Consider the following 16,938-nt stretch of genomic DNA (forward strand, 5'->3'; position numbering starts at 1 on the left):
CTAGTCCCCTTCACCTGAACCTATTTCTGACAACCTCCTATACTTTCTTCCAATCACCTTAAAAGTATGCCCCCTCATTATGCCTTTTCCTCCTTGGGAAGATTCTCTGGCTGTCCACTCTATGTATGCCCTGCTCCTCACCTGCATATCCCCTCCCCTTGGTGCCCCACCCCCTTCCCTATCTCCCATGGTCAACTCCCTTTTCCTAACAGATTCCTTCTTCTTTTCCACCAATCACCTCCCAACTTCTTACTTCATCCCCCTGCCCCACTCACCTGGCTTCACCTGTCACCTTCCAGTTTGTTCTCCGTCACCTCCTCCTACCTACCTTCTTATACTGTAATCTTCCCAGTCCTGGTGAAGGGTCTTGGCCTAAAACATTGACTGTTTATTCCTCTCCATAGCGGCTGCCTGACCTGCTGAGCATTTTGGGCATGTTGCTGTGGATTTCCAGCGTCTGCAGAATCTCTTGTGTTAATTCCCCAAACCTGACCAGTTTGTGCTTGTGGAGCCTGCCAAGTAAGTCATACAACACTACAGCACAGAAACAAGTCCCTTGGCCCATCTAGTCCATGCCAAATCATTAATCTGCCTAGTCCCACTGACCTGCACCCAGATCACAGACCTCCATATCCCTCACATCTATGTGCCTATCCAAATTTCTCTCAAATGTTGAAATCACAGGGATGCTTTTAACTCTTTTGTTGCTATCAACAGCTGCCATACGTTTAAGTCAAATCATCAGCAATCAAACTGCAATGATAGCTTTCTGATCCTCAGTTTGCTGATGATACAAAGATTGGAGGTGTAGTAGACAGTGAGGAAGGTTTTCAGAGCCTGCAGAGGGACTTGGACCAGCTGGAAAAATGGGCTGAAAAATGGCAGATGGAGTTTAATACTGACAAGTGTGAGGTATTGCACATTGGAAGGACAAACCAACGTAGAACATACAGAGTTAATGGTAAGGCACTGAGGAGTGCAGTGGAACAGAGGGATCTGGGAATACAGATACAAAATTCCCTAAAAGTGGCGTCACAGGTAGATAGGGTCGTAAAGAGAGCTTTTGGTACATTGGCCTTTATTAATCAAAGTATTGAGTATGAGAGCTGGAATGTTATGATGAGGTTGTATAAGGCATTGGTGAGGCCGAATCTGGAGTATTGTGTTCAGTTTTGGTCACCAAATTACAGGAAGGATATAAATAAGGTTGAAAGAGTGCAGAGAAGGTTTACAAGGATGTTGCCGGGACTTGAGAAACTCAGTTACAGAGAAAGGTTGAATAGGTTAGGACTTTATTCCCTGGAGCGTAGAAGAATGAGGGGAGATTTGATAGAGGTATATAAAATTATGATGGGTATAGATAGAGTGAATGCAAGCAGGCTTTTTCCACTGAGGGAAGGGGAGAAAAAAACCAGAGGACATGGGTTAAGGGTGAGGGGGGAAAAGTTTAAAGGGAACATTAGGGGGGGCTTCTTCACACAGAGAGTGGTGGGAGTATGGAATGAGCTGCCAGACGAGGTGGTAAATGCGGGTTCTTTTTTAACATTTAAGAATAAATTGGACAGGTACATGGATGGGAGGTGTATGGAGGGATATGGTCCGTGTGCAGGTCAGTGGGACTAGGCAGAAAATGGTTCGGCACAGCCAAGAAGGGCCAAAAGGCCTGTTTCTGTGCTGTAGTTTCTATGGTTCTATGGTATAGGAAATTGATTTACCACCATCTATTTCACAGGCAAAAATAAACTTTTAGTTTTAAATTAATCTTTTTATTTTTCTCTGGCAGGGTGACGCAATGAAGTTAAGAGTGACTCTTAATCTATTTCATACTGTATTATAAATGTAATTATCACTCTAAATTCAGCCCTTCGAGATATAATGCAGTCTGTAATAGCTTGAGATTCTCTCTTACCTTCAAGGCATCAACCCCGAATCACCATAAGGTTTGCTGCCAGCTATCTATTAACCTGCATTAATTTCACTGCCATCACTTTAGGTGCCAAATATACTGACTGTACAAAGCAATTTAACAAAGTGGATATTGCCAAGCTTCCCAAAGGATGAATACATCGGATTTGAAGCCAGATGCAAATAAAAAGAGATTTGGATCAGAAAGCTTGATGAAATTATGGCATATCACATATGAAGTTTTCAATATGATCTAACTCGTTTCCTCATTATATCGGTTCCAATATTTTGAAGCAGGCAGTGAAACGGTATTACAGCTTGGGGCAGCGGAGTTCAATTCCAGCGTCCTCTGTGCGTTGTGTGCGTGTGCGTTGTGTGAGTGTGCGTGGATTTCCTCCAGGTGCTCTGGTTTCCTCCCACTGTCCAAAGACGCAATGGTTAGTAGGTTAATTGGTCATTGTAAAACTGTCCTGTTACACCAGTGGGTTGCTGGGTAGTGCAACTCGAAGGGATGGAAGGGTCTGTTCAGTGCTGGATTTCTTAGCAAATAAATATCCTGCCACTTTCAAGACATACACAGTACTGTGCAAAAGACTTAGGCGCGCGCGCACACACGCGCACACACACACACACACACACACACACACACACACACACACACACACACACATATACACACACGTAGCGGGAAGCAACAGAGATAATTCTGTAATGATCAGTTGTTTGGAATCAAGTGATCTTGGCTGGTGTCTCAGGGCTGGGTGTGTCTGCACCTGCGTCATCCCCTGCTCCTGCATATCAGGAGAAATGTATTTGCGGGGGTGGGGGGGTGCTTTCAGAGTAGCAAATTCACTTCCTACCAGAAAATTAAAATACATGCTTCATAACAACTATAGCCCATCTGGTATGAGAATTACAAGGCAGCTAACTGCAAAACTCTTCAAAGGATTGTGAGGACTGCTGAGAGGATCATCAGGATCTCTCTTCCAACCATCACAGTTATTTACGCAGGACCCTTAGCATTTTTAAGGACCCCTCCCATCCGTCGAACTCTCTCTTTGACCCCCCTACCATCAGGGAGAGGTGCAGTAGCGTTAGGACAAGGACCATTAGGTCATGAAACAACCTTTTCTCCCAGGTCATGAGACTACTAAACTCTTTGCCACCACTAGAGCTCATCGTGTATGAAACACCGGTAGCATTATACTGTTTATTCTTTAAATTGTGTCATAAATTGAGGGGAGCAGAAGATGGCAGTGCGCGCGGCCGCTCTGAAATGATATCGGTATTTGTTAAGTAGGTACCGTGCACAATCCTGATTTGATGGAGACAGACGTGAGAAGCACGGAGGAACATCTGGAGAAACTTCTGAAATGCCTGCTTCGCTGCCACTGCTACTGTACAATTGAGAATCTCCGGAGGGGAAGGCCCCAAATCCTCGGCTTTGCCTATTGTGGGAGCCAGGGTCGAAGCGCTCGACAGAGATGGTGCTCAGTGCTCGGTGTCGGAGGGCTGGTCGGAGGCTCGAAGTTTTTGGACGGACTCGAGAGTCGGCTGTGGTCAGGTGCTTCCAGGGTGCTGCATCGGCAAGTTTATGGCGCTGGAGGTTCATGGCAGGGAGAGTTTTTCTTCTTTCTACCGTCTGAGTGAGATGATGGGGCTTTCGAGAGACTTTGTGACTTTTTTTTATCATGCCCATGGTCTGTTCTTTATCAAATTACGGTATTGCTTTATACTGTTGTAACTATATGTTATAATTATGTGGTTTTTGTCAGTTTTTTTAGTCTTGGTTTGTCTTGTGTTTCTGTGATATCATTCTGGAGGAACATTGTATCATTTCTTAATGCATGCATTACTAAATGACAATAGGACTGTGTGTCCTCATAATCTAATCTAATCTAAATGCACCTTGTGCTAAATGTCAATCTTCTGGAATATACTTTATTATTTTATTATTTGCTAATTTATCTAACAGTTTGCTCATGGTAGTATACTTTATGTGCTGTGTATGAGATATACATACTGTGGTGTGTACCTTGGTCTGAGGGAACATTGTTTCGTTTGGTGGTATACATGTGCATGGTTGAACGACATGAGGTTTCGTCCAAGCTGGGAGAAAAAGACAGTTCATTGAAGATATGTCAGTGTATCAGTGAGGGTAAGCTATAAGTGCCTTTTCACTCACCAAGACACCAAACAACACAAGCAACACACAAAATGCTGGAAGAACTCAGCAGATCAGGCAGCATCTCTGGAGGAGATTAAATAGTCGACGTTTTGGACAAAAATACCTTATTAGTACTGGAAAAGAATGGGGCTAGAAGCCAGAAGAAGGTGTTGGGGGAAAGGGAAGGAGTACAAGCTGGCAGGTGATAGGTGAGACCAGGTTTATAGTTCAAACTTGAAAGTGAATTTTATTATCGAAGTACATATATGTCACCATATACAGCTCTGAGATTTATTTTTTCCGCAGGCATACTCAACAACTCTATAGAATAGTAACTATAACAGGATCAATGAAAGAACAACCAGAGTGTAGAAGGTGACAAACTGTGCAAATGCAAGTAAAAATAAATTGCATAAACAAGGAGAGCTTGAGATACTGCAACGTGCACTGAAAGTAATTCCAGAAGAGTACATTTAGGAGAAATTTTGGAGCAGTTTTCTGCAACTCACAGAATGTCACAGATGACCACTAGCATTATCTTGTCAAGGGGGTAGGTGGGTGGGAGGGGAGCAGGGCATGAAATGAGAATCTGTAAGCAGATAGTTGGAAAAGGTAAAAGGCTGAAGAAGAAGAAATATAATAGGTGGAGAGATTGGACAATGGGAGAAAGGGAAGAAGGAGGTGCACCGGGGGAGCTGAGAAGAGGTAAGAGGGTAACCAACACAAGCAATTTATACTCCATGTCTCCTGCCTTTCTGCTGGTCTCTAACCAAACAATCACTTATTATATTTGGAGTAGCACAGTAGCGCAGTGGTTATCACAACACTTTGAGTACAGGTGACCCAGTTCAATTCCCACCACTGCCCCTCTCTAGGTTCCTCTGACAGTCCAAAGATGCACCGGTTAGTAGGTTAATCAGTCATTGCAAATTGTCCCATAGTTAGATTAGATTTAAATCAGGGGATTGCTGCGGCGCACGGTTTGAATGGCCAGAAGGGCATGTTCCACGCTGTATCCCAATAAATAAATAAATATTTCACATCAGAATTAACTGTGCTCTCGTAAATACTTGTACCCAATTAAGTGAATGAATTCAAAAAACACGTGTTGATAGAATAACCTCGCATGTTCTGTTAGAGGAATACCGAGTAGAAGGATTGCCGAAACATTCAGCTTTGCTTTTCAGTGGGTGGGCTGAGGGGGGTTGTGAAAAGTGTGGGGGGGGGTGCACGGGGAAACAGATTCAAGACTCAAGACTGCTTGTTGTTATTCTTCACTGCATAAGTGTAAATGAGAGTGAAATGAATTCTACTCCGGATCTGATGCAGCATAAAAAAAAAATCACAATAAGCATAAAGAACACAATAAAAAAAACACAATAACTATAAATATAAAAGCAATCCTATAAAACACAATGTCCAAGTAACTGTTTGAGTGTGGCTACATATACATAGATTAGTTTATATAATCAGAATCAGATTTAATATCACCAGCATATGTCGTGAAATTTGTTAACTTCGCGGTAGCAATATATTGAAATTCATAAGATAGAAAAAGAACTGTGAATTACTATACACTGTAATTCGCAGTTTTATATATATATATATATATATATATATATATATATATATACACACACACATACACACATACATATATAATTACTATAATTCAGTTTTTTCATATATATACAAACGTAGTTAAATTAAATAAGTAGTACAAAAATAAACATAATAAATTCTGCAGGTGTTGGAAATCCAGAGTAACACACACAAAATGCTGGAGGAACTCAGCAGGGTTAGGCATCTCTGTACCTAACCACTGATGCTGCCTTACCTGCTGAGCTCCTCCAGCATTTTGTGTGCATTACTCTAGCTTATATACTGTACATAGACTGATTGCATGTACATAAAGTGACATTAAGATTCAGGAGTATCTGTACATAAGGTGACTCTGACAGGAAATGCTGAGGTGACAGTGATTTGAGTCTTGGCGAGTGAAGAGGCACTTGCAGCTTACCCCAGCAGGGCCGACCTTTGGAATTTAAATCTTCAAAGATCCTATTAAGGAGTTAATTTTAAAATCCCAGCTTCTTAAGCAAACTGGCAGCCTGCTCCATTTGCCTGGGAGCAGTCAGCTTTTAGTTTAAGCCTTGTAGGAAGCCCCCGATGAGCTTGAGTGCTCATTCGATAAAGTACATTTTTACCCTCTTACTCTATAGTACACTAACAAGACATTGCATTTGCTCCTCAGGCCGAACTGTGAAAGTTCTCTCCATTTCACAAGTGGCTAACTCCTCAACCTATGGACTCACATTCAAGGACACTGCAACACAATATTATTTATTTTGCACGTTGTTTGCTTGTCAGCCTTTGTTATGTATAGTTTTTTATAAATTCTGTTGTATTTCTTTATTTTACTGTAAATGCCTGTACAAAGGTAGGTTAATTGGTCAGTGCAAATTGTCTTGGCTGACACAGCTCAAAGGGGTGGAAGGGCCCAGACTGTGCTATATCTCAATATACAAATAAATCATAAAATGACACTATATCTTATGGTCTTACGTCCTTTGATAATGAATTTACTTTGAACTTTGAATTTACAGATATCACAATTGTAAATACTGAAAATAAAAACAATTAGAGCCATAGAGTCATAGAACACTTCCCTTTCAGCCCACCTACTGAAGAGCAAAACTGAATACATCGGGAATCCTTCTATTCAGCATTCCTCGAACAGAACACACGAGGTCGTTCAGTGCAAGAGGGGGAGAGTGCACAAAGACAGGCACTTCAGCTCACATAGTCCATGCTGAACTATTAATCCGCCTAGTCCCACTGTCCTGTCTCTGGACCGTAGCCCTCCATACCCCTCCCTATCCAAATTCCTCTTAAATGTTGAAATCAAACACTTATCCACCACTTTCTCTAGTAGTTCGTTCCACCCTCTCACAACCCTCTGAATGAAAAAGTTCTCTCTCATATTCCCTTTAAACCAGGGGTCCCCAAACATTTTGATGCAATAGATCAATACCATTAAGCAAGGGGTCCATGAATGCAGGTTGGGAACCCTTGCCTTAAACCTTAACCTGTCACCCTTGACCTCTAGTTCCAGTCTCACCCAATATCAGTGAGGAAAGCCTGCTTCATATAGGTGTTACAGGCTATGGTGTATGTAGGAGATTTAAGCCACTAAGGAATCAACAAAGTCAAAGGGAAAAGAAAATAATAATATTTAAAGATGGAGCAACACTCACCCATGGAGGAATCATGCATTGGTCGCCGACGAGGATTATTGCTGGAATATGGATAATACTGTGACCCAGGTTTGGCACCTGTAGGTGATGAGGCTCCTGGACTGCCCATACCTATGTCTTGCCCAAGGAGATTGGACTGCAACATACAAAAAAAAAGGGAAAAGTAAAATGTTAGGATAGCCTCTTTGTTCGTAGCAATTGGTAAGATAGAACTACTTCACATCAGTACTGCTTCAATTGACTGCACGCTGGATTGTTCACACTGCACTGAATGCAGCTGCAGACATTTAACCAGTGTAAAGTTTGTGACCACAGATCCTATAAAACAAACAGGAGAACTCGAAGACAGCTATTCTTACCAGTACTAGGATGTCAGAATCAGAGTCAGAACTAGGTTTACTCACGGACAGATGACGTGAAATTTGTTGTTTTGCAGCAGCAGTAAGTGCAATTAAAGAAACACCATGAATTACAATAAGAATTATATATGCATATAGCTATAACTAGCATGCCTAAGACTGTAGTAATTTTATGTATTGCACTGAACTACCGCTGCAAAACAAACTTCATGACGTATATGACTGATGATAAGCCTGAATTTCATATGTGTCTCTGTTGTGGACTAAGTGAGAATGAGGGAGGGAGAGGAGAATCATGTTTGAGAAAAGGGGAAGGGAGAGGGGAGAGGCAGGAAGCACCAGAGAGACATTCTGTAATAATCAATAAACCAATTGTTTGGAAACAAATGACCTTACCTGGTGTCTCAGGGCTGGGCGTGTCTGCACCCGCACCACCTTCCCCATTCCCAACATCCTTTGCTCCCGCCACTTACAAGCTTGCTTTCCACTCCATGTTAACAAATACTGTACTGTGTAAAACACATAGTCACCCTAGCTATATACGGGTGTCCCCCGCTTTTCGAACATTCGCTTTACGAAACCTCACTGTTACGAAAGACCTACATTAGTACCCTGTTTTTGCTTTCAGAAGGTGTTTTCACTGTTATGAAGAAAGGCAGCGCGCGCCCCGAGCAGCCGCTCTGCCCCGGGTTCAGAATGGCACTGTTTAAACACGTTGCATTGAGCAGCCGTTAGCAAGATGACTTCTAAGGTGTCGGAAAAGCCTGAAAGAGCTCGTAAGGGTGTTACACTTAGCGTAAAACTAGACATAATTAAGTGTTTCGATCGTGGTGAATGAAGCAAGGACAAAGTGAGTTTGGCTTGTGGAAGCTGACGAAGATGATGTTGAAGAGGTTTTGGCATCCCATGTCCAAGAACTGATAGATGAAGAGCTGATGCAATTGGAAGTAGAAAGGATAACAATCGAAACCGAATGCAGTAGCGAAATGAACGTGAAGCAACTGCGTGAGATTTCTGCTGCAATGTTAAAGTACGACTTTAATTTTGAAAGGGTACGTAGGTTTAGGGGATATTTGCAGGATGGTTTGAGTGCTTAAAAACAACTGTATGATAGAAAAATGCGCGAGGCTCAGCAGTCAAGCAAGCCTTCCACATCAGCCACAGCAGATGACGAACCTTGATCTTCAACATCGAGGCGGGCAGTCATAGGAGAAGGTGAGCTGCCTGCCCTGATCGACGCTGAGATGAAATCCCAGTGTCCCACCACCCCAACCCCCGGGCCCTGGACAGATACTGTACCGATTCACGAAGAACGCAGCGGTAGCCGGGAGGCACAGAGCACGTCTTTAAGAAAACAGCTGAAATAAACATGCTAATTAATTAGGTGCCGCCTAGCACGTAATTGTCGGCACAGACTAGAGGTGATACAATCGGCAATCGCCTCTGATCTGCGCCGACATTTACGTGCCGGGCAGCACCTAATTAATTAGCATCACACATCAAAGTTGCTGGTGAACGCAGCAGGCCAGGCAGCATCTGTAGGAAGAGGTGCAGTCAACGTTTCAGGCCGAGACCCTTCGTCAATTAATTAGCATGTTTATTTTGGCTTTTTTCTTAACGATGTGCTGTGTACCTCCCGGCTACCCCTATGTGCTTCGCAGCAATGCATCTGTCGGCGGCCTGGAGGGTGGGGGCCACTGCAACACCCAGCCTGCGACGACTCAGTCTAACACACCATCATCAGTGTGCTCAGCGCTGTTTTCCCAATTCCGGTAAGTGATACTACACTGTACATAAATTATTTCTACTTTATATAGGCTGTGTATTTTTACGTGTTATTAGGTAGATTTGGCAGCTTCATAGTTTAAAGGTTACTGGAGAGCACGTTTATGCCAACAGCGCTTGCGTGAGATTTTCGCTACGGAGATCTGTGCAGGCAATCATTGTAGAGAAGTATTTCTACTTTATATAGGCTGTGTATTTATCATATCATTCCTGCTTTTACTATATGTTACTGTTATTTTAGGTTTCATGTGTTATTTGGCATGATTTCGTAGGTTATTTTTGGGTCTGCAAACGCTCACAAAATTTTCCCATATAAATAAATGGTAATTGCTTCTTCACTTTACGGCATTTCGGCTTACGAACTGTTTCATAGGAACGCTCTACCTTTGCATGCCGGGGGAAACCTGTATATGAAAAGACTTTTGCACAGTACTATATATATATTTTTTTTAATTATTGTATTTGCTGACCAGACTATTATCATCAATGTTACCAGCAACTACTTGTATTCCACTGACTACCAATTTCTAGTTTGATACTATTTCTAGTCACAGGCAAAGTCCTCCCCCCCGTTGATCAGATTTACGTGGAGTGCTGCACAAGAACGCAGCACCCACCATTAATGACACCCACCATCCATGCTATCCTCTGCTGTCACTACGACCATCAGGCAGAAGGTAGAGAATCTGCAGTATTCACACCGTGAACATGAGAAAATCTGCTGATGCATTCCTTTCTTCCATGAGATCAGATTCCTCCTTCGTCAGCCCTTTGTTTTTTCATCAGTCAACTACTCAGCTCACTACATCACCCCTACCGCTCTCCCGATTTCACTTATCATCTACCACCTCGTACTTCTTCCTCCTCTCCCTCGATCTCTGATGTTCCAGTCCTGAAGAAGGGTCTTGGCCCAAATCATCGACTGTTTACTCTTTCCATAGATGCTGCCGGGCTTCCTCCAGCATTTTATGTGTGCTGCCGTAAGAAGCGTAAATGGGATCCTTCATGATGTTACTGGCACTTTTTCAGCCCCTTTCTGAATATACGTCCTTGATGGTGGGTAGGCTGGTGCCAGTGATGCGTTGGCTGGTTTCGACTACCTGTTGTAGAGCCTTCCCGTCAGCCACAGTGCAGCAACAGTAAGTCCCTTTGTTAAATCTTGGAACCCATTGTTTGCACTGGTGTTGATGGATATGAATATGAATGTTGTGTCTGTGCACAACTACATATATGTTAAATAAAAGCACACATGCGGGGGATTGCTTTAACAGATGTATTCACATTGCAGTGAGAGAGAGAGAGAGAGAGAGAGTGAGAGAAAGAGGAGGTGGTCATTGCACTAAAAGAAATAGATCCATACATTACTTTGAAGCTTAGCACTTCTCAAGAGTTTTGTCTTCAATGAGCAGGATAAGGCTTCAGCCATCTCCAGCTTGGGATACCTCATGCAACGTCAAATTGACCATCAATTTATCAGGTTAGAAGATAAACCTTTGTCTTTCACTGTCTAACAAATTAGTTTTCCTTCCAGGGTACAATTCTGAAAAATCGCCTCTGCCTTCCCTCCATGGCTCTGACATACTTGCTGCCCTGAATCGGGCAGAAGCTGACTTCCTGTTTAGTGCCACCATCCCACAACCACTCTGACCTCTCAGTCTTCAGCCTCCTGCACTGTTACACAGAGCTCAAGGCTAGCTTGAAGAATAGCACCTCATTGGCCATCTGGGCACGCTGGATTTCTTTCTCATTTGATGTCCATCTATGATAATAGCAATTGAATATTCCTCTCCATAGATACTGCCTGACCCGTTGAATCCCTCGAGTATTTTCTGTGTGTTACTCTGGATTTCCAGCATCTGCAGAATCTCTTGTACTTATGATATTCACTTTTCCCTTTGAGCTACACGGGTGCACAGCTGCGCAGTGACTGAAATGTTTCCATGCACATAGCCCTTGTTGCCTTGCAGCTGGAATTTTGTTTTATATAATGTCAATATAATTTTGACTTTAATAGTTAGGGTTTCCACACAAACCGTCACACAAGTCTTGCATTTTCCTGTTGCTCTGTCATTATAATTTCATCAAGAATTTACTGCTTCCTGCTTTTTTATAAATTTAGATCTGTTTCCAAGTTTCAATTTGAAATCAGATTACTTCGAGCTTATCTAGCATTCTTTAATATGGATTTAGCCTGCCAACTCCTGCTGAGGGATAATAAATCAGAATTACGATATTTGCAAACTAGAAATCTATGAGAATGTGGCGGTCCTTCAAGGTCACACAAGATAAAGTCTTCGAAGGATGTGGACATTGCTGGTAAGGCTGATACTAGTTATTGTGTGAAGGTGTAGCACAGTTATAAGGCAACCACGTATGGAGCCAGTTACACACAGGGTCTGAACCACAAGGCTACGTGCTTAGCCCCCTGTTCCACTCACTTTACTTATGACTGTCTGGCTAACTACAGCTCCAATGCCATATTCACATTTGGCTGAATGGTGCCACAAAAACAACCCATCACTCAATGTCAGTAAGACCAAGGAGCTGATTATTGACTTTAGGAGTAGGAAACCAGAGGTCCATGAACCAGTCTCCAGTGGGAAGAAATCAGGAAGAAGGTGCAGAAGCCTCAAGACAAGTACCACCATGTTCAGGAACAGTTAATATCCCGTAACCATTAGGCTCTTGAACCAGAGGGGAAAATTTCACACAGCTTCACTTGCGCCATCCCTGAATTGTTCCAAAAACCTATGGATTCACTCCTGAGGATTGTTCATCTCATAGTCTCAATATTTATTGCTTATACGGCAGCGAAGCGCATGCGCAGCTCTCCGGTGAAAATGATATCGTATCCGTTAAATAGGGGCCGTGGACAATTCTGATTTGATGGAGAACGGACATGAAAGCACAGAGGAACATCTGGAGAAATTTCTGAAACGCCCGTTCGCTGCTGTTGTTACTGTGTGGTCGTGAATCTTTCAGAGGGTAGGCCTTAAAATCCCTGGCCTTGCCTGCTTTTGGCGACCGAGAAGGAGGTCGAATCGTTCGGACAGAGTTGGCGCTCAGTACTCGGTGTCGGAGAGCTGACCAGAGCTCAAAGTTTTTGGATGACTCAGAGTTGGATTGTGGTCGGAATGGCAGTGAGAGTTTTTCTTCCTTCTCCCGTCTGCGTGAGATGTGGGACATTTGAGAACCTTTGAACTTTACTGTGCTCACGGACTTCTTCATCAAGTTATGGTATTGTTGCACTGTTTGTAACTATATGTTATAATTATGTGGTTTTGACAGTTTTATCAGTCTTGGTCTGTCCTGCGTTTTGTGATATCACACCAGAGGAAATATTGTATCATTTCTTAATGCATGCATTACAAAATGACAATAAAAGAGGACTACATGTCTTCATAATCATATATTTATTATTATTATTTCCTTCTTTTTCTATTTTCACAGTTTGTTGTCTTTTGCGCACTGGCTGAATGCCCAAGTTGGTCCAGTCTTTCAATGATTCTATTGGAGGTAATATTCTATTATGCATTTATGGAGTACATCCGCAAGAAAATGAATCTCAGAGTTGTACATGATGACAAATATGTACTTTGTTAATAAACTTACTTTGAACTTTGAACATAGCTTGTGTGTCATATCCCTAGATCGTTATTGGCCACATACTGTAAGTCACACATAGATTGGATAAACATGCCAGGATTTCTTCCTTAAAGAATGTGAATAAATCAAGTAGGTTTTTATAACTCATGCACACAAAACGGTTAGTAGGTTAATGGGTCAGTGTAAATTGTCCTGTGATTAGGCTCGGGTTAATTTGATGGGTTGCTGGGTGGTGTGTGGCTCATTGGGCCAAAAATGCTTGTTCTGTGTTGTATCTCTACAGAGATTTTTTTTTAAAAAGAGCTGGAGGAGCTCTGCAGGTCAGCTAACATCTAATGGAAAAGAATAAACAGCAGATGTTTCGGGCCAACACGTTTCAGCAGAACTGATAAGGTATACGGGTGCAAAGGGGCAATGAAGTGAGAAACTGGGAGGTGATAGGTAAAGGTCTGAAAAAGAAGGAATATGGTAGGAGAGTGCACCATGAGAGAAAGGGAAAGAGGAAGGGGCACCAGAGGAAGGTGATGGATGGGTAGAATGGGGAATGGAAAAAGAGAGAAGGGGAGGGGCTGCAAGTCATGCTCGGAGGTTAGAGAAATCAATGTTCATGCCATCAGGTGGAAGGCTACTCAGATGGAATATGAGGTGTTGGTTCTCCAACCCGACAGTGACCTCACTGCGGCAGCAGGGGAGGCCATTGACCAACGTAAAACCATGAGTTTTTATGACTGCCTTCTTGAGAAATGGCTTCACATCCTCTGGATTTTCTGTCTAGACAAGCAGAGCTGCTATGTTAGCATAGCCTCTAACAACGTTCAGTATCGTCTCATACACAATGAATTAATTACTTGGCAAGATAGCTGCGAGCTGGCACATGTATGGAACATCTAAGCATAAGGTATTCTCTAGTGAAGGAGAGGGGAGGAAAAATAAAAAAGAAATTCTGCTCAGCTCCCTCCCCTATGTTTTCCCTTGATTTTTGCCATACCGTTGGGTAGGAGGAAGAAATAGTTTATCATTTTACGTAGCTAACAACCATGTTATTTAATTTCTGCATTGTTCCTATTGGCTAGTCTGATCTATAACTGGTGAAATTTGGAGAATTCAGCTATTTCTGAAAGACTTTAAAGGATATGTCTTGGTCCAAACACCTCCCAGTTTCTCACTTCATCTCTCCTCCCCCAGCCACCCACTTTCCCCTCACCTGACCTCACCTATCACCTGCCAGCTTGTACTCCTCTCCTCCCACTGGGAGCTGGGAAGTGATAGGTGGACGAACTAATGGGCTGAAGAAGAAGGGATCCAATAGGAACGGAGAATGGACAATGGAAGAAAGGGAAGGAGAAGGGGCACCAGAGGGAGGTTTTGGGCAGCTGAGGAGAGGAACCAGAATGGAGAACAGAGAAGGTGGGGGGGGCGTAATTTATCAGGTTAGAGAAATCAGTGTTCATGCTATCAGGTTGGAGGCTTCCCAACTGCTGAGCTGTTGCTCTTCCAGTCTGAGTTTTGCCTCATCATGGCAGGAGAAGCGGACATGGACCGACATGTCAGAATGGCATAGGAAATCGAACTGAAATGGGCAGCCACCAGGAGATGCTGTCGTTAGTGGCAGACAGAGCGAAGATGATCAATAAAGTGGTCCCCCAATCTGTATAAGGTTACAATCGTCAGCTATAAACACAAGGGATTCTGCAGGTGCTAGAAATCCAGAGCAACACACACAAGACTCCGGAGGAATTCAGCAGGTCAGGCAGGACTTCAGGACTGGAAAAGAAAGGAGGAAGAAGCTATAAGAGGTTGGGGGGATGGGAATGAGTACAAGCTAAGTGATAGGTGAAGCCAGTCGACGAGTCCTGATGTCTCAGCCCAATACGTCGACCGCTTATTCTCCACAGATACAGCGTGATCTGCTGAATTCCTCCAGCACTTTTTGTGCATTACTCAGGAAAACAACAAAATGATTGGACAACATCTCTCCTGTTCAATGGCCCTCCTTATCATAACAGAGGCCAGAAACTCACAGTAAAAAAAAAATCTAACGCAATTTACTTCGCTTAACCCTAAGAATTAAATCAGACTTTACGTATTCCACCCACTCCGGTGATAATGGAAATGCCACGGCAGCTTCTGAATCTCTTCCTGCAAAACTAGAATAGGTTAGATTCGTGACAGACAAAAGCTGAAGACTGCATATATTATACAGATTTATATTTTAAGAAAGGATGAGCATCTGTTCAAGGGTGCAGTACGCTTTCAGCCATCTGTTATTTGCAGTTATGCAACATTCGCTATATAGAAAGCATCGTACCACAGAATGTAAAAACAACTCAGTAAAACTACGTATGTATAAAGAGGGTGATGTACGTATTTTGATGATGTTCTTGAATAATTGAAAATTGTCGATGCCCAGTCTCAAATGAAGAAGTTAGACTCGCTTTCATACAATGAAGATATCCTGTCAGTGTAAAGCAAGTCTTCCGATAACTACCCAGCTGACTGCACAAATTTTCCTTTAGGCAAACCGTAGAGCAGTGCTCCATGATGCATGCGTTGGCAGAGCCATACCAGCAAGGAAATTATTAGTTTAGGAAGTTCGGATCCTTAAGGTTGTTGTAGCTGAGGGAGGAGCGTTGTGGGGATAAGCTCTCTCTACCTAATAAATGCTCCTAATAGCATGCATCTCAAATAGCCTCTGACAACCAAGTCCAACTCCTGGCATTCAACTTCTACTGACAAGAGAAGGGGCTTAGGCGTGTTATTGGCACTTTTAAACCAGTTGCTTTGGGCAGATGGGACTCGTCAGCTGTGGTTGGCATCCCATCTATGAGAAGGAAAACTCTGATCTCAAACCTCCACTCCCTTGTCATTCATAAGGAAGGCTTTAGTAGTAACCCCAAGGAAAAATCCGGACCTGGCGCCCCTAAGGCAGTCCTAAGTTGAGTTGAATGCTGACTGACAACTCCTGCGATGCCTCTGATGCCAAATTATATTGGTTTCTGCCGTTCCTTTCAATTCATCAGCTGCGTGGGGAGGGGGAGCCTGCTACATGGGCAACAACTTGCTCTCCATATCGTACTGCCCTGGCTTGCATATCAAATAGACAGCTTGGACTCAGTACCCATAGTTGACCCCAACAAACAGATGGCCTCACTTAGGAAGTACAGCTTTGAGTGGAAATCTTTTATTTTTCCTCTCCTCATCTTCACTAGAAAATATCTTATTGCTTTGATGCTTTGTTTTGGAACTACACTTGTCAGTGTAGATAAAGAGCCCAAAGCATTGTTGAGGATCCTCACCACCCATCCCACAATCCTTTTGACCCACTACTGCCAGGAAGAAGGTACAGGAGCATTAGGACTAGGACTGCCAGGTTGGGTAACAGTTTCTTCCATCCGGCTGTGAGACTAATCAATACCCTGTCACCACCGAGGTCTCGTCACTAGGACAGTGAGCTGTTTACTGTTTACCTGTGTTGCACACTATATGCATTTTGAATTATATTTTATTAATGTATCTATGCTAATATTTTGTTTTATGATATATGTTTTGTGAATGTATTGTGTCCGCAGGAACACTGTTTCATTTGGTTGTATATACATACAGTCAGTCGACAAAGTACCTGAACTTGACTAGAAGCACAATGCACCACTAAAGTTTTTTTTAAATGCAAAATAACCTAACATATCGCCACCGTGTAGTTATACCTCTGGCATGAACATTGATTTCTCTAACTTCTTATCATTTCCCCCCTCCCCTTTCCCTCCTCTTCTATTCCCTAGTCTGGTTCCCCTCTTAACTCTTCTCTTCTCTTACCTGCCTATCACCTCCCCCGGTACCTCTTCCTCCTTCCACTCCCCTC

The 16,938-nt window shown here is 42.9% G+C and overlaps 1 protein-coding gene across 13 annotated transcripts in view; it reads right to left on the bottom strand.

Annotated features, from left to right (window-relative positions):
- The window catches only part of LOC140194896 (transcription factor 4-like), a 681,375-nt gene that overhangs the window by 282,596 nt on the left and 381,841 nt on the right, over positions 1-16,938 (bottom strand). For all 13 annotated transcript variants that reach the window (XM_072252222.1, XM_072252219.1, XM_072252225.1 and 10 more), the window contains one exon: positions 7,330-7,465. In XM_072252222.1, coding sequence (XP_072108323.1) covers positions 7,330-7,465 — 136 coding nt within the window. The remainder of the gene's footprint in view (positions 1-7,329; positions 7,466-16,938) is intronic.

The sequence above is a fragment of the Mobula birostris genome, chromosome 3, assembly GCF_030028105.1.
Source record: "Mobula birostris isolate sMobBir1 chromosome 3, sMobBir1.hap1, whole genome shotgun sequence".
Lineage (NCBI taxonomy): Eukaryota > Metazoa > Chordata > Chondrichthyes > Myliobatiformes > Myliobatidae > Mobula > Mobula birostris.